Source organism: Dipodomys merriami, unplaced genomic scaffold, assembly GCF_024711535.1.
Source record: "Dipodomys merriami isolate MVZ:Mamm:240054 unplaced genomic scaffold, mDipMer1.0.p SCAF_21, whole genome shotgun sequence".
In the NCBI taxonomy this organism is placed as follows: domain Eukaryota; kingdom Metazoa; phylum Chordata; class Mammalia; order Rodentia; family Heteromyidae; genus Dipodomys; species Dipodomys merriami.
Window position 1 is genome coordinate 17,843,113 of NW_027203493.1, and position 22,962 is coordinate 17,866,074.

Genomic DNA, 22,962 nt, shown 5'->3' on the forward strand with positions numbered 1-22,962 from the left:
CATCCTTATGCACAAGAAATGTAGTTCATTTTTTTATATAATATATATTGACTATAATGACTCTCACCCTTCCTTCCTCCATTCCTGTGCCTTCTTTTTGCCCTGCGCCCAAAAACATGTTAACGCTTCCTGACATTTTGGAAAACAGTACATTAATTGTTCAAGGGAGTTACACCTTGGGACTCTCCCCTAAGTATACATACCATCCTTTAGTTGGTTTGTTTGTATGTATATGCATAGAGCCCTGTATATGTTGTTATGTATGTTTGTGTTTTAGATCTTCCTTCTGCATATGAGAAAACATGTGCCATTTGTCTCTCTGAGTTTGACTTACTTAACATAATTTTTTCTAGGTCCATTCATTTCCCTGCAGATAACGTACTATTATTCTAATAGATTAGTAAAATTCCATTATATATATGTACCACATTTTCTTGTGGCTCCTATTATCTTTCTTTTCTTTTCTTTTCTTTTTTTTTTTTGTCAGTCGTGGGGCTTGAACTCTGGGCCTGGGCGCTCTCCCTCGCTCTTCAGCTCAAGGCGAGCACTCTACCACTTGAGCTACAGTGCCACTTCCGGTTTTCTGGTGGTTTATTGGAGATAGGAGTCTCACAGTCTTTCCTGCCCGGGCTGGCTTTGAACCGCAATCCTCAGATCTCAGCCTCCTGAGTAGCTAGGATTACAGGCATGAGCCACCATCTCCCAGCCTATTATCTTTCTTTGAAGAATGTGGAGTTCTATTTCACAGGAAGCTGAATTACTTAAGACCACTTTGTCTTTGTGGTTTAGGGGTTTTGTTTTTGTGCCAGTCCTAGATCTTGAACTTAGAGCCTAAGCCCTATCCCTCTGTACTCAAGGCTACTGCTCTACCACTTGACCCATAGCTCCACTTCTGGCCTTTTGTCCAACTTGTTGGTGGCTAATTGGAAACAAGAGTCTCGGACTTTCTTGCTTGGGCTGGCTTTGAATTGTGATCCTCATATCTCAGCCTCCTGAGCATCTAGGATTACAGGTATGAGCCACCAGCACTTGGCAATGAGGCTTGGTTTTATACTATTATAATAAATCAGTTTTAGGGGGTTTTGTTGTTGTTGTTTGTTAGTTGTGGGCTGGAACTTTGGGCCTGGGTGCTGTCTCTGAACTCTTCTGCTCAAGGCTAGTGCTCTCCTACTTTGAGCCACAGCTCCACTTCCAGTTTTCTAGTGGCTCATTGGAGATAAGAGTCCTGGGGTGAGGGGGTGCGGGGGGGGGGAACTGGGAAGGTGGCTCAGTGGCAGAGTGATTGCCTTGCATGCATGAGGCCCTGAGTTCAATTCCTCAGCACCACATAAGCAGAAAAGGCTGGAAGTAGTGCTGTGGCTCAAGTGGTAGAGTGCTAGCCTTGAGCTGAAGAATTGAGAGACAGCACCCAGGCCCAGAGTTCAAGCCCCACGACCAAAAAAAAAAAAAGTCTCACAGACTTTCCTTCATAGGCTGGCTTTAAATTGTGATCCTCTGATCTCAGCCTCCTGAGTAGCTAGGATTACAGGCGTGAAGCCTGGCTCAGTTTTAATTTTTTTACCTAAGAGTAAATCCCTTAGTCTTGGGATAAAGTTTTTGTCCTAAAGCATAATGGAAAAGTCCAAAGTGTTTATCCAGATCTTTTAACCAGGTAGATTTCAAATTCTAACTTGCCTCTTCTAGTTATCAGTGGAGACAGCTATTCAACTCTCTCAGCCCTTCATTTTTGCTTTCCACTGAGTGTTTTGTATTCTTTCCTGTGTATGTACATTTCAAGGATTGGCTGAGGATTTGCAAATATTCTGGCACTTTTCTTTTGGGAACTTCCACAGACATTTCTAGTTTCTAGATAGTCTCATAACCAAGAATTCCATATCACTTCAATCAGTAAAACTGCAGAACTTGACTAGACATCTAGTTGCAAACACATGGGTGTACTCTTCAAGAAAAACAGCTTATTAAATATGGATCTCAGTGCTACCTTTTTTTTGGGGGGGGGGTCTGGTCGTGGGGTCTGAACTCTGGGCCTGGGCGCTGTCCCTCAGCTGTTCAGCTCAAGGCTAGTGCTCTACCACTTGAGCCATAGTGCCACTTCCAGCTTTTTTCATTTTTGCTTATGTGGTGCTGAGGAATCAAATCCAGGGCCTCATGCATGCAAGGCAAGCGCTGTACCACTGAGCCATCTTCCCAGCCCCTCAGTGCTACCTTTTAATCAACAACTAAATCTACTCTGATTTCTGCTTCATTTTGGTTATTTTCCAGTGCAATTTAATCAGGTTTTTGGGGTGTTTTTTTTGTACTTGTAGATGATAGATAGATAGATAGATAGATAGATAGATAGATAGATAGATAGATAGATAGATAGATAGATAGATAGATAGAGATAGATAGATAGATAGATAGATAGATAGATAGATAGATAGATAGATAGATAGATAGATAGATAGAGATACATAGTTTTAAAGGGAAAGCTCTGGGGATTGAACCAAAGGTTTGGTGCATGCTAAGCACATGTTTTACCACAGTGCTATAGCTCCAGCCCTCAGTTTATAGTTTTTCTATTCAGTACAGTTAGTGTGATGCAAACTACTCTGCCACTGCCAGACTACTCTTCAGTTTTTCCCTGCTCCCTCACTGTAAGTTACGCCTTTGTAAATGCTGCTTTCTTTGCTTTACTGGTTTTCTATCTAATCCTATCCTTTCTCTGGTAGAGCTCTACTTTCTCTGCTCTACTTTCTCATGTGACCAGCTTCTGTTCCTTTGGGTTTTACTTTTTTTTTATTTTTTTGGGGTCTGGTTGTGGGGCCTGAACTCTGGGCCTGGGCCTGGGTGCTGTCCCTCAGCTCTTCAGCTCAAGGCTAGCGCTCTACCACTTGAGCCACAGCGCCACTTCCGGCTTTTTTCTTTTTGCTTATGTGGTGCTGAGAAATCAAACCCAGGGCCTCATGCATGCAAGGCAAGCGCTCTACCACTGAGCCACCTTCCCAGCCCCTGGGTTTTACTTTAATGTTAGTTGGTGCTCAGTAAGTATTAGCATGTAGTTGGTGTTCAATAGATAATACCCTAGTAAATAATGGACAGATTGGGCTTTGGTGGATATTTATGCTAAAGTTTACTGATTATGTATATGTGTGTGTGCACACATGCATGTGCACACTTGCTACGGGGATTTTAACTCAGGCCCTTATACTTGCTAATCAGGTACCCTACCACTGAAGTATGCCTTCAGCCTTTTTCTGCACTGGTTATTTTTGTAGGGTCTTACTTCCTGTTAGACTTGTGCCTGGGTGTCATGATCAGCCTATTATAGGCTTTTTGTCAGAGCTGAGATGACAGGTGCGTGCCACTACACCCAGCTTCTTCCATTGAGTTGGAGTCTCATGAACTTTTCTGTCCAAACTAGCCTAGAATTGAGATCTAAAAGTAACTAGGATTATTATAGGTATGAGTCGCTGATGCCTTGTAAAATTACTAATTTTGTTTTAGTTATTTGTTATTGAGGCCTCTATCTAAGCCTTATAATTTGGTTGTGATGCTTATGTTGATAGTTTTTCAAATACTTATTTTAACTGAATGTTGTTTGTACATGTCTTCCCTTAGTTATGTTTGCTTATGAACAGTGCCTGCTTGTGTTAGGCCATCATCCTGATATTTGGTATGAAGCTGCCCAGTATCTGGAGCAGTCAAGTAAACTGCTTGCAGAGAAGGGCGTAAGTATTCCTTCCATCTTTTCTTTGGTCTTTGGTTATTAAATGTGTTTAAACTTGTTATATTATGTCAGTATGAATCTTAATGGTACTCATACATGATTAGACTTACATGATTAGGGGTCTGGGAAGATGGCTCAGTGGTAGAGCACTTAACTTGCATGCCTGAGGCCCTGGGTTCCATTCCTCAGCACCACTTAAGCAATAATGAAAAAAGCCGGAAGTGGCACTGTGGCTCAAGTGGTAGAGCGCTAGCCTTGAGCTGAAGAGCTGAGGGACAGCACCCAGGCCCAGAGTTCAGGCCCCACAACCGGACTCCCCCCCCCCAAAAAAAAAAAAAAGACTTACATGATTAGAATTATAATACCTGTTGTTTTTGTTGTTTTTGTTTTTCTAGTCTTGGGGCTTGAACATAGGGACTGGGCCCTGTCCCTGAGTCTTTCTGTACTCAAGGCTAGTGCTCTACCACTTGAGCCACAGTACTACTTCTGGCCTTTTCTGAGTAGTTTATTGGAGCTAAGTTTATTAGAGCTGGCTTTATCCACAATCTTCAGATCTCAGCTTCCTGAGTTGCTAGAATTACAGGTGTAAGCCACCAGTACCCAGCAAAATAGCTGTTTTAAAAACATTGGGGCTAGAGCCAGGTGCTGGTGGCTCACGCCTGTAATCCTAGCTACTTAGGAGGCTGAGATCTGAGGATCGCAGTTCAAAGCCAGCCCGGGCAGGAGAGACCATGAGACTCCTATCTCCAGTAAACCACCAGAAAACCGGAAGTGGCGCTGTAGCTCAAGTGATAGAGCGCTTGCCTTGAGCTGAAGAGCTGAGGGACAGTGCCCAGGCCCAGAGTTCAAGCCCACGGCCAAAAAAAAAAAAAACATTGGGGCTAGAAATATGACTTAGTAGAGTGCTTGCCTAGCATGCATGAAGCCCTGGGTTTGATTCCTCAAATACCACATAAACAGAAAAGGCCAGAAGTGGCGCTGTGGCTCAAGTGGTAGAGTGCTAGCTAGCCTTGAGCAAAATGAAGCTCAGGGACAGTGCCTAGTCCCTGAGTTCAAGCTCTAGAACTGGCCAAAAACTAAAAAAACCTAAAACTATTAATGAATCATCTAAAGTACTTACATGATTTTTTTGAAAGTTAAAATAATGAAGGCTGGGGCTGGGAAGGTGGCTCAGTGGTAGAGCTTTGCATGCATGACGCCCTGGGTTCGATTCCCTAGCACCACATAAGCAAAAAGAAAAAAAGCCGGAAGTGGCGCTGTGGCTCAAGTGGTAGAGCGCTAGCCTTGAGTTGAAGAGCTGAGGGACAGTGCCAGGCCCAGAGTTCAGGCCCCACGACCGGACCCAAAAATAAAAAATAAATAAATAAATAAAAATAAAATAATGAGGGCTAAAAGTGCAGTTCAGTGGTAGAGGCCAGGGGTTTAATTCCTAATACCCAAAAAAGGAAGAAGTGTTTGAAACTTCTTTTTTTTAACATCTTAAGATGAGTATGTATGTGTATAGATGTCTATGTTTTCTCATATATATAATATCTCATATACATAGATTATTTTATTCTTTCAACTATACTAAAATTATTGAGGATGACTTTTCTTTTCTTCTAGGATATGAATAATGCCAAATTGTTTAGTGATGAAGCTGCTAATATATATGAAAGAGCCATAAGCACTTTATTGAAGAAGAATATGCTTCTTTATTTTGCATATGCTGATTATGAAGAGGTAAGAGTAGTCAGAACTTTCTTAAAATTTATTTTTTTTTGGAGTCCGGTCATGGGGCCTGAACTCTGGGCCTGGGCGCTGTCCCTCAGCTCTTCAGCTCAAGGCTAGCGCTCTACAACTTGAGCCACAGCACCACTTCCGGCTTTTTTTTTTCTTATGTGGTGCTGAGGAATCAAACCCAGGGCCTCAGGCATGCAAGGCAAGTACTCTACCACTGAGCCACCTTCCCAGCCCCTAAAATTTATTTTTTATTCCAAGGCTAGCCTTGAACTCGTCCTTCTGCCTTAGCCTCTTTTTTTTTTTGTTGGTCATGGTGCTTGGATTCTGGGCCTGGGCACTGTCCCTCAGCTCTGTAGCTCAAGGCTAGCGCTCTTGAGCCACTTGAGCCACAGAGCCACTTCTGATTTTCTGAGTGGCTTATTGGAGATAAGGGTCTCACAGACTTTTCCTCCAAGGCTGGCTTTGAATTGCAGTCCTCAGATCTCAGCCTTCTGAGTAGCTTGGATTACAGGTGTGAGCCATCAGTGCCTGGCTTGCCTTGAGTGCAGGGATTACCGATATAACCCCTATGCCCACAACTTAGAATTTGATTTTTTTTGGGGGGGTGGGGTGGTTCTGGTCGTGAGGCCTGAACTCTGGGCCTGGGCGCTGTCCCTCAGCTCTGTAGCTCAAAGCTAGCACTTTACCACTTGAGCCACAGTGCCACATCTGCCTTTTTTTTTTTTTTTTCTGCTTATGTGGTGCTAAAGAATGGAACCCAGGGCCTCATGCATGCAAGGCAAGCACTCTACCACTGAGCCACCTTCCCAGCCCTAGAATTTGATTTTTTTTTGGGGGGGGGGGTCTGGTCGTGGGGCCTGAACTCTGGGCCTGGGTGCTGTCCCTCAGCTCTTCAGCTTAAGGCTAGCGCTCTGCCTCTTGGGCCACAGCGCCACTTCTGGCTTTTTTCTTTTTGCTTATGTGGTGTTGAGGAATCGAACCCAGGGCCTCATGCATGCAAGGCAAGTGCTCTACCACTGAGCCACCTTCCCAGCCCCGTTAGAATTTGATTTTTTATCACAGTATTGAAGTTTTTTTTTCTGGCTAGTTTAATGCTAGACCTACAGCTTTTGGTAGCCAGAAATGACATAACAAACATTTATGTGTCTTCAACTCATATTAAATTTTTGCTCAATGTAGATGACATTGTTATCGATGTGTGCAGGACAGGTGGGTGAATACAGTGTATAGAAAACTCAAATCATGGGCTGGGAAGGTGGCTCAGTGGTAGAGCGCTTGCCTTGCATGCCTGAGGTCCTGGGTTCAATTCCTCAGCACCACATAAGCAAAAAGAAAAAAGCCGGAAGTGGCGCTGTGGCTCAAGTGGTAGAGCACTAGCCTTGAGCTGAAGAGCTGAGGGACAGCGCCCAGGCCCAGAGTTCAGGCCCACAACCGGACCCAAAAAAAAAAAAAAAAAGAAAACTCAAAAAAACTCAAAAAAAGAAAACTCATGCTTGCTTATGAGAATGTATTTATATTCCCTTCTCTTACACCTTAGAGTCGCATGAAATATGAAAAGGTTCACAGTATATATAACAGACTTCTGGCAATTGAAGATATTGATCCCACCTTGGTGAGTGATTTATAATTCTTTTTCCCACCTTTACTATCTGATCTAACAATAAACATTTAATTTATATGTAGGAAATTTCACTGTTTTTGTTGTCTTGACAAATTACATTGAGTCATGGGATCACCATCCCAATTAACATACAAAACACTTTGATCACTTCCACAAAATTCCCTTATATCATCCTTTGCAGACCACCCTTCTCATAACCAACCCTGGTTACTAAAATTTACTGATCTCATTCTGCTGAATTGTTTAGTTTTATTCTTACATGGGGCAGTCTCTGTTACTTGGGAGGCTGAGATGGCTTAAGCTCAGGGGTTGGGAGACCAGCTTGAGCAATATGAAACACTATCTCAAAATTAATTAATTTAATTAAAAATAAATAGAGGCAGGGGAAAAAAAACCCAACATTCTACAAAGAGGATATAGAAAGTTGGCTTTAGCCAGGTGCCAGTGGCTCATACCTGGAAAACTAACTACTCAGGCGGCTGAGATCTGAGGATCGCCGTTTGAAGCTGCCCATGCAGAAAAGTCCCCATGAGACTCTTAGCTCCAATTAACCACTCAAAAACTGGAAATGGTGCTGTGGATCAAGTGGTAGAGCAGCACTAGCCTTGAGCACAAATTGGCTCAGGGACAAAGCCCAGGTCCTGAGTTCAAGCCTCACAACTGACCAAAAAAAAAAAAAAAAAAGTAAAAACAAATTTGAACATATCCCTAATACCAGGAAATATAGTTTATGGATTTAAATAGTGCATTATCTAAAGTTTATTCTCTTATTAGATATTTAGGATTGCTTTGTCAAATAGGAATTAGTTGAGCTCATATGGAAGCTGTGAGAATAACACTCTGCTTGATTTTTAGACTACAAATCCTTTTTGGGTTTTTTTGCACAGGTATATATCCAATATATGAAATTTGCAAGGAGAGCAGAAGGTATCAAATCTGGAAGAATGATATTTAAAAAAGCAAGAGAAGATACCAGAACCCGCCACCATGTCTACGTTACTGCAGCACTCATGGAATACTACTGTAGTAAAGTAAATAGATCATTTTAATTCTTTTGTACCTGTCATACTTACGTATTGTGGATCTAATATTCTTTTGAGTATCTTGCCTGACAGATATTTCATAGAAATCTGTACTTTATTGTCCATACTTCTAGGACAAATCAGTTGCCTTTAAGATTTTTGAGCTGGGACTAAAGAAATATGGAGACATTCCAGAATATGTCTTGGCTTATATTGACTATCTATCTCACCTCAATGGTAAGTTGACTCTAGAATCTTCAAGGATTATTTAATATTAAACCATCTGCAATTATATTATTAGGTTATTTTTTCACTCCTTAAACGGATTAAAAGAAATACTTGTGACCTGCTAACCCTGAAATTTTATTTATTGGTAGATTTCTTGTGACTCTGCAGAATGATCTTTAATAAAGTAAATTACTATCAGTAACTGGAGAAAGCTGCAGTCAGAATTAGGAGATGATGTTTATATTTTATGTCCCTATTCTGTTGTAGTAACTGTAATATAGTCATTCTTTATTGAATTCCTGTTATGTTCCAGACACAGTAATTCCTCCATTTGTATGTGTATGTGTGTGAGTGTGCATATGTGTGGCAAATAAAATTTAGTTATCAATTATCCAGGAAATTCAGTTTATTCACAAAAAAAGCAATCTTATATAAAAATTGGTTTAAGAATTGTATCTACATATACAAGAGGTTAGGTGTGTAATCTAATTGCAGTTTCTCACAGCAAAATGGCCAGAATCTTGTCAAGATTGAGTAACTTTTACCTGTGTTTTACTTACATATGGTAAACAGTCCATAAATGTTACCTATGATAGAGATGAACACATACACCAAAAAACTGTGCTCAACACTCTGGGAGTATCCTGAATGAAGCAGTTTGGAAGCACAGGAACGAGCGTAGTTGAAGCCCTAGAGCTGTGCTGTTCAGTGAGGCCAGCCCCCAGACTACAGCTCTCAGCACTTGAATGTGACAAGGGCCGCACTGATGTGGTGTATGTGTAAAGTCAGTAACATTTTCAGAGACTTAATGGAAGGAAGGAAGGAAGCAAGGAAGGAAGGAAGGAAAGAGAAAATATCTTAGTTGTTTTTCATATTGTTTACAGGTGGAAATAACAATTTAGATATTGGGGTTAGGGTTAGAGTTAGGATTAGGGTTAAGGTTATGCCAATTTTATCTCATTTTGCTCCTCCTTTTTTTTTTTTTTTTGTTAGTTGTGGGACTTGAACTCAGAGGGTATGGGGGCCTAGGCCCTGTCTGAGCTTTTTCACTCAAGACTAGCTACCATTTTTTTTTTCCTTGTCAATCATGGGGCTTGAATTCTGGGCCTGGGTGCTGTCCTTGAGCTCTTCAGCTCAAGGTGAGCGCTCTACCACTTGAGCCACAGTGCCACTTCCAGTTTTCTAGTGGTTAATTGAAGATAAAGAGTCTCACAGACTTTCCTGCGCAGGCTGGCTTTGAACTGTGATTCTCAGATCTCAGCCTCCTGAGTAGCTAGTATTACAGGCATGAGCCACTTCCAACTCTGGTCCTCAGATCTCAGCTTCCTGTGAGCTACCAGCACCCACATTTTACTTCTTTAATACGACCAGCAGGATATTGAAGTTCTATATTGACTTAAGTAATGTTTCGTGTGTGCTGTCGTAGAGGTTCATAGAGAAGGGACATGAGTTGAAAGATGAGCAATTGTTAGCTAAGTAAAGAAAGAGGACAAAGCATTGTCCAGGCAGAGAATCCAGCACTTGGCAAGTAGGGCAAAGTTGTGTGGGACAAAAAAAAGTAAGTCTGGTGGATAAGTAAAGCTGCAGATAAAGCAAGAAGGGTTAAATGTAAATTACATTAAGCTGTAATTCATGACTATGGTGCTACCTTCTTTGGTTGAATATACTTAATTTCTCTTGGTCTATCTTGCATGTAGAAATGTAATACGCTGACAACCATTCTGCTGGATATTTTAAGGGCAACTTTATTGAAGTATAATTTCTATTCCATAAATGCATCAATTTTAAGTAAACCATTCAATGGGTTTTCTTAGTGGACTTAATGCTAGGGGTTTTTTTGTTTGTTTTTGTTTTGTTTTTCACCAGTACTGGGGCTTGAACTCAGGACCTGGGTGCTGTCCCTGAACTTTTGCTCACAAGGCTGGTGCTCTACCACTTGAGCCACAGCTCCACTTCTGGCTTTTTGGTAGTTTTTTATTTATTGGAAGTAAGAGTCTCACAGACTTTCCTCCCCTGGCTGGCTTTGAACCATATCCTCAGATCTTACCTCCTGAGTAGCTAGAATTATAGGCATGAGCCACCAGAACCCAACTAATACTAGATTCTTAAATTTTAGAAGGTCCCTTAGAGTTTAGCAAGAATAATTTTCCTAGTACATATGAGTTTCTATAGAAACTTAAAATAAGATCAGTTAAGTTTGAATTTGCCACCTTCATATTCAATATATTCTCTAAATAGCAGTAATCTAAGTTGGGTGTCTGGATCACATCTGTAATCCTAGCTAAGCAGGAAGTTGAGATCCAGAGGATTGACATTCAAAGCCAGCCTCTTGAGACTTCATCTCCAAAATTACCAGCAAAAAGCCAGGCTGGCATGGTTCACGTGATAGAACACCCAGCTGAGCAAGCTAGAGGCCTTGAGTTCAAGTCCCTACTACTGGCAAAAAAAAAAAAAAAAGGTAATCTGATTGATGTATCAACAGATATATAATTCTATTATTTTAAAAATGCAAATGGGACACCTGGTTCAGACCCCACAGTTTGCATTACAGCTGCACTATGAAGAGATAGCCTAAAAGTAAAAAGTCCTGGGCTCTAGTTATCTCTCTGGTACACAATAATAATGAGCCAAGTCAGAATCATTCAATCTTTCTGAACCTCAAGTTTCCTCATCTATAAAAATCAGGTTGTGACAGTAGTTACCTTTCTACCTAGTATTTTTTTTATGACTTTCAATTATGCTTGTGAAAATACTTTGTTGCATTATAAAACTGATTTTTTTAATATTTAAATTTTTAAAAATATCCTAGAGGACAATAATACCCGAGTTTTGTTTGAACGAGTTTTAACGTCCGGAAGCCTCCCTCCTGAGAAGTCTGGGTAAGCACTGGGAAATGTATTGGTCAAATTCCAAGGCAGCTGTGTACTTGAAGTGTGATCTGTGGGCAAATGATTGCTTGAGTGGGAATTTCAGGAACAATTTCCCTTCTCACAAGGCTCCTACCTGGAATATTTTCTAATGTGTTTAAGATGATTTATTTCTGCATAATGATTAGCATTTGCCTTGTAATTTATTATTAAATATGTCATTGTGTCTTTCTAGTTATCAAATGTTAGGGAGATATTCTGAAGTTTATCTCCCTTACTCAAAAGAAGATATTCTTCTTAAATATTACATATATCTCCAATGGATGGTTCTGATTCTTGGTCAGTTTTACTGAACAGAACAACATAGTATAGTGGAACACTAAAATAGCAAAGTTTTGGGTTCAAATTCTTCCCTGTCCACTGGACAATGGAAAGATAATAACTTTATTAATCTTCACTTTCTTACTAAGTCTGAATAATGTCCATCAGTGTAGGGTTTTTGTGATAGTTCTGGATGTGGTATAATAGGCACTCAAATTTAATATAACTTAAATGCTTTGTGGCATTTAATCTCAGCATCAGTTTTGGCTGTAAACATGATGAACCATCAGTTTGTCTCTAGTAACATCCAAATTAATGGAAAAAATAAATCACATTAGATTTTGGAATATATTTTTATCCATCCATTGGATAAATACATATTCTACATTGAAATTCATGCCAATAAGCATGATGAAGTCATATTCAGGAGCAATTATAACTCTGGCTAGATTCTTTTTTAACTCTTCCAGCTGCAGTTTTCTATCTATGGTCTCTCTGTTGACCAATCACAAAAAATTGGAAGGTAGGGGCTGGGAAGGTGGCTCAGTGGTAGAGCGCTTGCCTCGCATGCATGAGGCCCTGGGCTTGATTCCTCAGCACCACATAAACAGAAAAGGCCGGAAGTGGGGCTGAGGCTCAAGTGGTAGAGCACTAGCCTTGAGCAGAAGAACTCAGGGACAGCGCCCAGGCCCAGAGTTCAAGCCCCACAATCAACAAAAAAAAAAATTGAGGGCTGGGAAGGTGGCTCAGTGGTAGAGCGGTTGCCTTGCATGCCTGAGGCCCTGGGTTCCATTCCTCAGCACCACATAAGCAAAAAGAAAAAAGCCGGAAGTGGCGCTGTAGCTCAAGTGGTAGAGCGCTAGCCTTGAGCTGAAGAGCTGAGGGACAGCGCCCAGGCCCAGAGTTCAGGCCCCACAACCAGACCCAAAAAGAAAAAGAAAAAAAATTGGAAGATATACTATACAAGTAACAACTTAGAAAAGGACTTCAAGTAGGATTATGTGTAATGTCTCTACTTAGGTCAAAGTCTGATGAAATAAATATGGTGCAATACTAACAATTATTAAATCTGGGTAACGATATAAAGGTATTATTCTATTTCCCTATAGTTTGGAAATCTTTATAATAAAAAGATTTTTATTATTTAAAAAGAAAAGGGAAAACATTAAGGCTTTTTTAAACAGACTCTGGGCCCGAAACCCAGAATAACTAAGTAGTGATTTTTTTTTTTTACAGAGAAATCTGGGCCCGATTTCTAGCTTTTGAAAGTAATATTGGTGATTTAGCGAGTATACTCAAAGTGGAGAAAAGGCGGTTTGCAGCATTCAAAGAAGAGTATGAAGGCAAAGAGACAGCCTTACTGGTTGACAGATATAAGTTCATGGATTTATATCCTTGCTCTGCAAGTGAACTGAAAGCCCTGGGATATAAGGTATGCTCCAAGGATCGGGATGTTTGTAATGTCTTTGCTTTTCCAATGTTTTAGAAGAACTGATGGATAATTTTCATTCTAAAACAAATTCTGAAATATATATATTACTACAACAGGAAAAATGTTCTTTGGTTTATGAAACATTGAGGACCAAAAATAGCTGAACAAAATTAAAATTAAATGTTTGAGATACCGCAAACATTTTTACTCTGTCCCTGACTATCAGTATCTTATATGCCATTTTTGGGGCAAATAGAAACGGTGTACAGGGAAGAAAAACAAAAGAAACCCTGAGTGTTATTTTATGCACTTTTATGCTTGTTTGTTTTTTGCCGTCCTGGGGTTTGAACTCAGGGTTTTGTGCTTGCTAGCAGGTGCTATACTATGTCAGCTATACCTCCAGCCCTACATACTACTTTTTTCTTTTTTTTTTTTGTTGGTCGTGGGGCCTGAACTCTGGGCCTGGGCGCTGTCCCTCAGCTCTTCAGCTCAAGGCTAGCGTAATACCACTTGAGCCACAGTGCCACTTCCGGTTTTCTAGTGGTTTATTGGAGTATTAATAGTTTCATGGACTTTCTTTCCCAGGCTGGCTTTGAACCTCGATCCTCAGATCTCAGCCTCCTAAGTAGCTAGGATTACAGGTGTGAGCCACCGGCGCCCGGCCATACTACTTTTTTTCTGATAATTCTTAATAACTGATGAACATATTTTGACAGATTATATAAATAAAAAAATATATATGTATATATAGTTGTTGTTGTTGTTTGATTGGTTGGTTGGTTGGTTGGTTTTTGTGCCAGTACCGAGGCTTGAACTAGGGGCCTTATGATTGTAAGAGGTTCTTTGCTCAAGGCTGACACTTTACCATTTGAGCCACAGCTCCACCACTGGCTTTTTTTCTAGTTAATTGGAGATAAGATACTCAGATTTGTCTATCTGGGCTGGCTTCAAAGCATGATCCTCAGATCTCAGCCTTCTGAGTAGCTAGGATTATAGGCACTAGTGCCGGCTTGACAGATTTTACAGTAAATGTACGAATTCCATGTTTGTTTTCTTAGAGATAATGAAAAAGCATGATAGCTTCTTAAATCCATAAAGTTCCTTGAGAAATTTACATCCTAAAAACAGTGTTCCTTCAGTGGCCCTCAGGGGAATTAGTCAGGTAGCAATGGATTCTTTTAATGTAGTCTACAGAGTCATGAAAAAAAAAAACCAAATCTGGTCCTTGAAGCTTTCTAGGCCAGAGGGAAGAGGAAGAATTAGCCCTTACTGAGGAAACCATTATTCCATCATTCTTTGATTATTTATTTATTTATTTATTTATTTATTTATTTATTTATTTATTTAGTCAGTCCTGGGGCTTGAACTCAGGGCCTGGTGGGCACTGTCCCTGAGCTGCTTTTGCTCAAGGCTAGCGCTCACTCTACCACTTGAGCCACAGACACTTCCGGCTTTTTCTGTTTATGAGGTACTGAGGACTTAAACTCAGAGTTTCATGCATGCCAGGCAAGCACTCTACCACTGAGCCACCTTCTCAGCCCCCTTTGATCTTTCTATGCCATATGTACAAAGATCAAGATGGAAATTCAAAGAGAAGATATATATAGGCTCCTTTAAGGCCTCTCTTTTCCTTACTGTGTCTGAACTAGATTAAAAATATTGAAGCCGGGCGCCGGTGGTTCATGCCTGTAATCCTTGCTACACAGGAGGCTGAGATCTGAGGATCTCGGTTCAAAGCCAGCTTAGGCAGAAAAGTCCATGAGACTCTTATCTCTAATAAACCACTAGGAAACCGGAAGTGGCGCTATGGCTCAAGCGGTAGAGCGCTCCCCTTGAGCTGAAGAGCACAGAGACAGCGCCCAAGCCCAGAGTTCAAACCTCATGACCAACCAAAAAAAAAAAATATTGAGAAAAAGTTTGTTTGGAATTGGCTATGTGTGTGTTTGTGTGTGTGTGTGTGTGCGCACATGTGTGTGTTTCACATGCATGTGGGCACATATGTTTGAATATCAGGGACTGAGAGCTCAAGGCTAGCTCTCAACTTGAGCCACAGCTCCACTTAAAGCTTTTTGGTGTTAATTGGACTTTCTAGCCAGGCTGGCTTCGAACTGTGATCCTCAGATCTCAGCCTCCTGAGTAGCTAGGATTACAGACATGAGCCACCAGCACCCAGCTCTATTTTTAGTTTCTTTTTGAGCCAGTGTTGGGCCTTGAAATCAAGGTATAGGTGTCACTCTACCATTTGAGCCACAGCTCCAATTTCTGCTTTTTTGTTGTTGTTGTTTTGGTGGTTGATAGAAGGTAACAGACTTTCCTGCCTGCACTGGCTTTGAATCTTGATCCTCAGATCTCAGCCTCTTTTTTTTTTTTTTGTCGGTCGTGGGTCTTGAACTCCGGGCCTGGGCGCTGTCCCTCAGCTCTTCAGCTCAAGGTGAGCACTCTACCACTTGAGCTACAGCGCCACTTCCGGTTTTCTGGTGATTTATTGGAGATAGGAGTCTCACGGTCTTTCCTGCCCGGGCTGGCTTTGAACCGCGATCCTCAGATCTCAGCCTCCTGAGTAGCTAGGATTACAGGCGTGAGCCACCGGCGCCCAGCTGATCTCAGCCTCTTTAATAGCTAGGATTACAGGTGTGAGCCACCAGTGATTGGCCTATTTCAGTTTTTCTAAGATGAATATGAAAACTAAGGATGACAGTAAAGATTTAACTATTTCTAAGCAGAAGTAGAACTACTTGAGTATAAATTTTTCATCTTGTATTTCTAGTTCTACTCTGTTATTTGGGAGGAATTAATGTGCTTCACCAGGTGTTGATGGGGAGCGTGGTAAAAGAAATTTCCTGAGTGCCTATTCTTTAAGATTTAATACCATATAATACCCGATGTCACTAGCTGCATTTGTGCAGATTTTAAGGCCTATGATAACAAATGACTATTGTGTTCTTTTGATGTAACTTGGAGGGTTCTCAGCCCTTGCAGGGTCCTACTAGTACATTGAAAAGAAGAGCCTGGGTTGGTCTGAGATCAGGTGCTAGGGGCTCCCAACCCTCTCTCTACTTCTTAGGAGCTCTGACTCTCTGAACTTCAGTAGCTTCTAAATAATGAAGACATTTCTAATTGCCTCAAAAAAGGAATAAATACAGGAAGTGGCGCTGTGGCCCAAGTGGTAGAGCGCTCGCCTTGAGCTGAAGAGCTGAGGGACAGCGCCCAGGCCCAGAGTTCAAGCCCAACGACCGACAAAAAAAAAAAAAAAGGAACACAGACAATGGTTAAAACTGCCTGACAAGTAGTGTCTGCTTCATTTCCCCTGTGCTGGTATGATGAGGAAAGCTTTTCATTTTATGACCAAACTCTTTTAGACAGTGTGGGTGGTGATAAACATTAACATTCATGAAGCAGGACTTCATTTCATTGCATTTACTATTGTGCAATTCTAGTGGGAGAATTGAATTTTCCTCCAATCAATGACTTCCCCACAAAGCTTGTATCTATCCAAAATGCCCCTACCTGGTGACAGATTCTAACAATTCTTAGCTGGGGTTGGGTTAAAGTAATGAAACACCAAGTCTTCAGTCAGTAGCTTTTCTATTCAACTCTATCATCATTAATGCTCTTGTTTATCCCTCTCCATTCTCTTCTGTTAACCCAGTGGTTAACCCCGTGATTCCCATTGTATCCTTAAGATTATAGTATTGCACAATTACACTCTCTTAAGAACCTTTTCAGGTTTAGGATTCTTTTGTTCTGCATTTTCAGGATGTCTCCCGTGCTAAGCTAGCAGCTATAATTCCAGACCCAGTTGTAGCTCCTTCTATAGTGCCTGTTCTGAAAGATGAAGTGGATAGAAAACCAGAGTACCCTAAGCCAGACACTCAGCAGATGATTCCATTTCAGCCACGACATTTAGCACGTAAGCCATGACTTGAGATCCAGTAATGAAACCTCAGTTTGTCTGTTTATTTAAGTCCAAGGTATGGGGTGGGGGAAGTAACGTGGCCTTTTCCATTGTAATTATTAGACTTCAGGTCACTATGACAAGTGACTTGGTTGGTGGCAATCTGTAAAGTGGATGAACTAAGAATGTCCTAAGAATAAAACCTTCAGTGATGCAGATTTCAGTAACCCATTTTGACAGTGAACTTGACTGTTTTCTGAAATGCTGCTTTGTGTAGATTACTTGAGCAGCTGGATATTCACTTCAGTGATGTTATTTGGTATCACAGTTATTAGTGATTAGTAATGCCTCTGAATCTTTTTTTTTGTTTTTTTTGCCAGTCCCAGGGCTTGAACTCAGGGTCTGAGCACTAGTACTCTACACTTGAGTCACAGCACCACTTCCAGCTTTTTCTGATTATGTGGTACTGAGGAATCAAACCCAGGGAGGGCTTCATGCATGCTAGGCAAGCACTCTACCACTAAGCCACATTCCCAGCCCTCTAAATCTTTTTTGAACAAAGCCCTTCTGATTAAAGATGCTGTTGAATATGCAGATTTTAAGCAGTATTGCTGGATATTTGACATGTCTGGCTCAGAAACAGGTCTTCCTTTAGTTCAGTGCCTTTGGTTATCTTATAGAAAGTCATTTGTCTCTCCTCCAGTTTCACAGTGACCCGGGGGTTGAGACTGCATTTCCTGTCTTCACTACTTGGGTTGATCAAAAAAAGCACTAAAAGCATTGCAAAAGGTCCAGAAATAAGCTGTAGAGAACAGAAAGTCATCGTATCATGGCTTGGTTTCTGTCCTTTCATTATAAGAGCTGTCCCACCATCAGGCTCCCTTTCTTTCCCCCGCAGCTCCAGGCTTACACCCTGTCCCAGGCGGAGTGTTTCCAGTGCCCCCCGCAGCCGTCGTCTTGATGAAACTTCTCCCTCCTCCTATTTGTTTCCAGGTTTGTTCACTGTTTGCATGGTAGACACTGGTTCTATGGAATATAGTAATTGTATACTTTTCTCTTGTATAATGGAAAATTCAAAGGACTGCTATTTTAGCTAGCCAAGTAATGGGGATTAAAATTTGTGTCAAAATAGGGTCCTTTTGTTCAAGTGGATGAATTGATGGAAATTTTCCGAAGATGCAAGATACCAAATAGTGAGTAATGCAACCTCCTTTTTTGGTGTGCAGTTCTTGGGCAGGAGAGATTGCTATTTTTTTTGCTATTGAGTTCTCAAACCAACAGATCAAATTGCAGAAGTGAAATCAAACCCAGGAACAACAGAGAGAGGATTGCTCATAGTCTAGCTCCATTGATGAGTAAAATCTCATCAATGTTTATCTTTTTTATTTGAGAGAACATGTCCCATCAGGCTTATAGAATAATTTTATTAGTTTTAATAGCAGCTTGTTTTTTCCTGTAATGTAGAATCATACTATCAATGCTCTGCTAATAGTAGGCTATGAAATGAGCCATACAGAATCCAAATAGAGCACATGTATTCTTTCATAGTAGCATGATTTTAAAGCATCCTCTGATGTCCCTGTCCTTGTTCCAACAGCTGTTGAGGAAGCTGTGAGGATCATTACTGGTGGGGCCCCAGAGCTAGCTGCGGAAGGCAATGGCCCGGTGGAAAGTAACGCAGTACTCACCAAGGCCGTCAAAAGGCCCAACGAGGATTCAGATGAAGATGAGGAAAAGGGGGCCGTTGTCCCCCCGGTTCATGACATTTACAGAGCGAGGCAGCAGAAGCGGATTCGATGAGGCAGCCTTAAATCCCGCCTCTGACAGCTCTTACCCAGGATTCCCTATTGGCCTCATCTGTCACATGTTTAAGAGACAATGCTTTGTTACAAGGTTCTTGGAAACAAAGTTGTATTGTCATTGGTGCCTCTATCATATGGTTCTTGAGAAGAAAAAAGAAAACCTGTGTGAATTTTAGAATATGGAACAGACCTACGCTTTAAGCAACATTAGGTTTTACAAAATGTGAGAACAGTACAAAATGGAGGAACCACATTTTGTTCCTTCTTCAAGGGTGTCCCACATGTGCCACCTGAAGATGTGTGAGTTTCCACAGTTTTATTTTAAAAACTGGATGGCTTATGATTGTAAAGCATTTTATCACACATTTTCTGAAAAAGAGTTGTTCTCAGTTTGCTTATGTAGAGTCCTGCCTTATTGTTTGTTTTTATTTATGGCAGAATGTATGGAGTCTGTTTTGTAGTTTAAAATTTTAAAACAGTCCTTCAAAAAATAAAAGTATGTAAAAAATTGCCCTCCTCTCTTTCTTGCATCCAGATTTTATTACAACAGGTATTTCTATTATTCAGCCAATAACATTTAAAATAAATGTCAGCAATGCAAGGAAAAGTCATCTTGTACTTACTGTGTGTGCTAGCAATGAATGATATAGCCTTTCCTGCTCTTTCTTTGGTGCGAACTGAAAATATTTTTAAGAGGAAAATTAAACATTTTAAAATCTTCAAATATGAATGCATTTCCACCAGTTAAAGATGAGACATAGCATATTTCATTTTTATTTTACAAAAGCAACATAAGTGTGAGATTCCTTCAGCCATCCACTATCATTCTGTTTTTCTTTGAAAGGTGTTCGCTACTCAAGTACATTTTTTTTTACTAGCTAAACACTGATAGTATGAAAGGAATTATAGCTGATAAACCAAGTTTTAAGTACAGTGAGCAAACATTTGCAATCAGACTAGGTATCTAAACTACAAAACTCCTCATTTTTAGAAAAACTACTTACATAGAAAACCAGTTTAGCCTAAAGAATTGTGATTCAAAATGAAAGGGAGGCAGGGAAAAAAAAAGGAGATATTAAGGAAGAATCAATAAACCACCAGAACACTGGAAATGGCGCTATGGTTTAAGTGGTAGAGCACTAGCCTTGAACTGAAGAGCTGAGGGACAGCGCCCAAGCCCAGAGTTCAAGCCCCATAACAGACAAAAAAAAAAAAAAGGATTCGGGGCTAGCTAGAGGCATGGCTCAGCAGTTGAGCATCTGTCTAGCAAGCTTGAGGCCATGAGTTCAAACCTCAGTACTGTCAAATAAAAGGAAAAAGAAAAATAACAGAGTTCAAGGCTATCCTAGACTAATAAGTGAGTCTATATCTCAAGAAAAAAAAATTAAAATGTATAAAAATTGGCTTCTTTGTCATCAGACTTTAAACAAGATTCTACAGCTGTTGCCACACTTAGCAAAGTAAAAGGATATAGAAATGTAAACTCCGAACAACCAAATTGAAACATTGAAAAAAATGAAAAATACCACTTTTTTCAGCATATTGACTTTGGTTAGTAACTATGAATTTATTTGGTACTTGTACAAAATTGGCCCACAGATAATATGTGGAGTTCCTTTACACAAAAGTATAATTGTCCTGTCCATAAATTGTGTTTTTTTAAACGTTTCCTTCCCAAAGCAAACCATTTAATTGGTAGGTATTCCTTGACTGTAACATTATTTAGTAAAAATTTCAAGTTTTTATTTTTTATTTATTTATTTTTTTGGTCCGTGGGGCTTGAACTCTGGGCCTGGGCGCTGTCCCTCAGCTCTTCAGCTCAAGGCGAGCGCTCTACCACTTGAGCTACAGCGCCACTTCCAGTTTTCTGGTGGTTTATTGGAGATAGGAGTCTCACAGTCTCTCCTGCCCGGGCTGGCTTTGAACCGCGATCCTCAGATCTCAGCCTCCCGAGTAGCTAGGATTACAGGCGTGAGCCACCAGCGCCCGGCTAAAATTTCAAGTTTTTAAAAGATTGTTGTTATCAAGTAACAAAATTCTGTTACCATGCTTCTGACTTAAGCAGTCTTAAATAACACAGAAGTGTCAGCTTCCCAACCTTTGGGAACCAAAGTCAAGAAAAGAACTAAGTGCAATGTTACACTTCTCTAGTTCCAGCTACTGAGGAGGATGAGGCAGGAGGATTGCTTTAGCCCAGGAGTTGTTCAGCAGCCTGGTCAACACAAGACCCTACAATCATCCGCCAGAAACAAGAAAATAAAATGTAGTCATTTAAAAATTTCCCTCGGGCTGGGTGCCTGCCGATGGCTCACGCCTGTAATCCTAGCTACTCAGGAGGCTGAGATCTGAGGATCGTGGTTCAAAGCCAGCCCAGGCAAGAAAGTGCATGAAACTCTTATCTCCAGTAAACCACCAGAAAACCAGAAGTGGCGCTGTGGCTCACGTGGTGGAGTGCTAGTCTTGAGCTAAAGATTTAGCTCAGGGACAGTGCCCAGGCCCAGAGTTCAAGCCTCATGACCGACAGAAGAAAAAAAAGAAACCTTCCCTAAGTACTGACCAAAGCTAATACTTTGTGGTAAAGAAGCTGTCCTTTAAAAGCAGAGACAAGCAGGACTCTGGTTCAAGCAGCCAGCACAGGCAAACTTAGTGACATACCATCTCATCACCTTATAGCCATGTGTGGTGGTACAGCCACAGTCCAAGCCCAGAATAAATGCAGTACCACATCCCAAAAATAAAGTTAAAAAGGCTGGTGTCTGCCTAGCGAGAACAAGGCCTTGACTTCAAACTCCAGTACCACTCCCCACCCCACTCCCACCAAAAAAAGAAAAAGACAACATGAATAATATAGGAAGTTGCACTTGAAGTTTTCAGTGCTTAAACTTAAAAATGATTAGGCTTATGGGAAATGAAATTTGACTAGTGCTACCAATATTAGATGAATTTGATTTAAAAAATCAATGATTCTCCATCAAGTCAAGCCTATAGCTTAGTCCTGGTTCTTTCATTCAGAAGGCTGTATGTTTCATCCAAGTTTGACTGAGCCCCATACGAGGGGCAATTTTGAATAAAATTCCTTTGAGGTTATCGGTATTTGTTTCTAGGAGTGATATTTCTGAAAATGTCAGTGAACGTTTGATAGGCTCATAGATAGAAGCTAGAGCTTCCTAAATTTATTTATTTATTTATTTATTTATTTTGGGTCCGGTCATGGGGCCTGAACTCTGGGCCTGGGCACTGTCCCTCAGCTCTTCAGCTCAAGGCTAGCGCTCTACCACTTGAGCCACAGTGCCACTTCCGGGTTTTTTCTTTTTGCTTATGTGGTGCTGAGGAATCGAACCCAGGGCCTCATGCATGCAAGGCAAGCACTCTTACCACTGAACCACCTTCCCAGCCCAAGCTTCCTAAATTTAAAGATTATTCCTCCTCGCCAGCATCAGTGGCACACACCTATAATCCTAGCTACTCAGAAGGCTGAGATCTAAGGATTGAGGTTCAAACCCAGCCTAGGCAGGAAACTGTAAGACTCTAACTCCAATAAACCACTCAGAAAACCAAAAGTGGAGCTGTGTCTCAAGTGGGAGAGCATTCACCTTGAGCTAAAGAGCTAAGGGACAGCACCCAAGTCCAGCATTCAAGCCCCATGACCAACAAAAAAGAAAAAAAAAAAAAGATTATCCCTTCTTTCACTTCATGAAATTGCTTTGCATCCTATAAAAAGGCTATGCACAAGCCAGGGTGCTGGTGGCCCACACCTATAATCCTAGCTACTCAGGAGGCTGAGATCTAAGGATTGCGATTCAAAGCCAGCCAGGGCAGGAAAGTCCAGGAGACTCATCTCCAATTAACTACCAGAAAGTCTGGAGTGGCGCTATGGCTCAAGTGGTAGAGTGCTTGCCTTGAGCTGAGGAGCTTAGGGACAGTGCCAGGCCCAGAGTTCAAGCCTTATGACTAACCAAAAAAAGAAGGCTATGCATTAAGTAATTATATAGTACAAAGGCAATATAATACACAATTGCAAATATCATTATAATTATTTATTTAGATTTTTAAGTGAGATAATGCTTTATACTCAAAGTTTCATAGCCCATAATCCATTAACATTCATTCATCCATCCATATGTTCATTCATGCATTTCATTCAGTTCAAATCATGTAGGAGTTGGAATGAGGAGAAATCACTGGGGTGTAGTGGTTGTCTGGAGGATAGGAAAGAGAACACTGAGCTCCCGTACAGGAAGAAAGCCTCCCTCTGGACCTGTAAAAACATGCTCTACTGAAGGGAGGCTGGGTACTACTGCTGAATCTATCACCGAGCAGATATACGCCTAAAGGCAGAGGAC

General features: G+C 40.9%; 1 protein-coding gene across 1 annotated transcript in view; it reads left to right on the forward strand.

Annotated features, from left to right (window-relative positions):
- Cstf3 (cleavage stimulation factor subunit 3) overlaps positions 1–19,116 on the forward strand; it is a 79,942-nt gene extending 60,826 nt beyond the window's left edge. The window contains exons 11-21 of the mRNA XM_070032638.1: positions 3,601–3,710; positions 5,315–5,431; positions 6,969–7,043; positions 7,940–8,083; positions 8,209–8,311; positions 11,112–11,181; positions 12,727–12,922; positions 16,679–16,832; positions 17,716–17,810; positions 17,950–18,010; positions 18,415–19,116. Of these exons, the coding sequence (XP_069888739.1) occupies positions 3,601–3,710; positions 5,315–5,431; positions 6,969–7,043; positions 7,940–8,083; positions 8,209–8,311; positions 11,112–11,181; positions 12,727–12,922; positions 16,679–16,832; positions 17,716–17,810; positions 17,950–18,010; positions 18,415–18,617 (1,328 nt within the window). The 3' untranslated portion in view covers positions 18,618–19,116. The remainder of the gene's footprint in view (positions 1–3,600; positions 3,711–5,314; positions 5,432–6,968; positions 7,044–7,939; positions 8,084–8,208; positions 8,312–11,111; positions 11,182–12,726; positions 12,923–16,678; positions 16,833–17,715; positions 17,811–17,949; positions 18,011–18,414) is intronic.
- Positions 19,117–22,962: the final 3,846 nt, after the last annotated feature.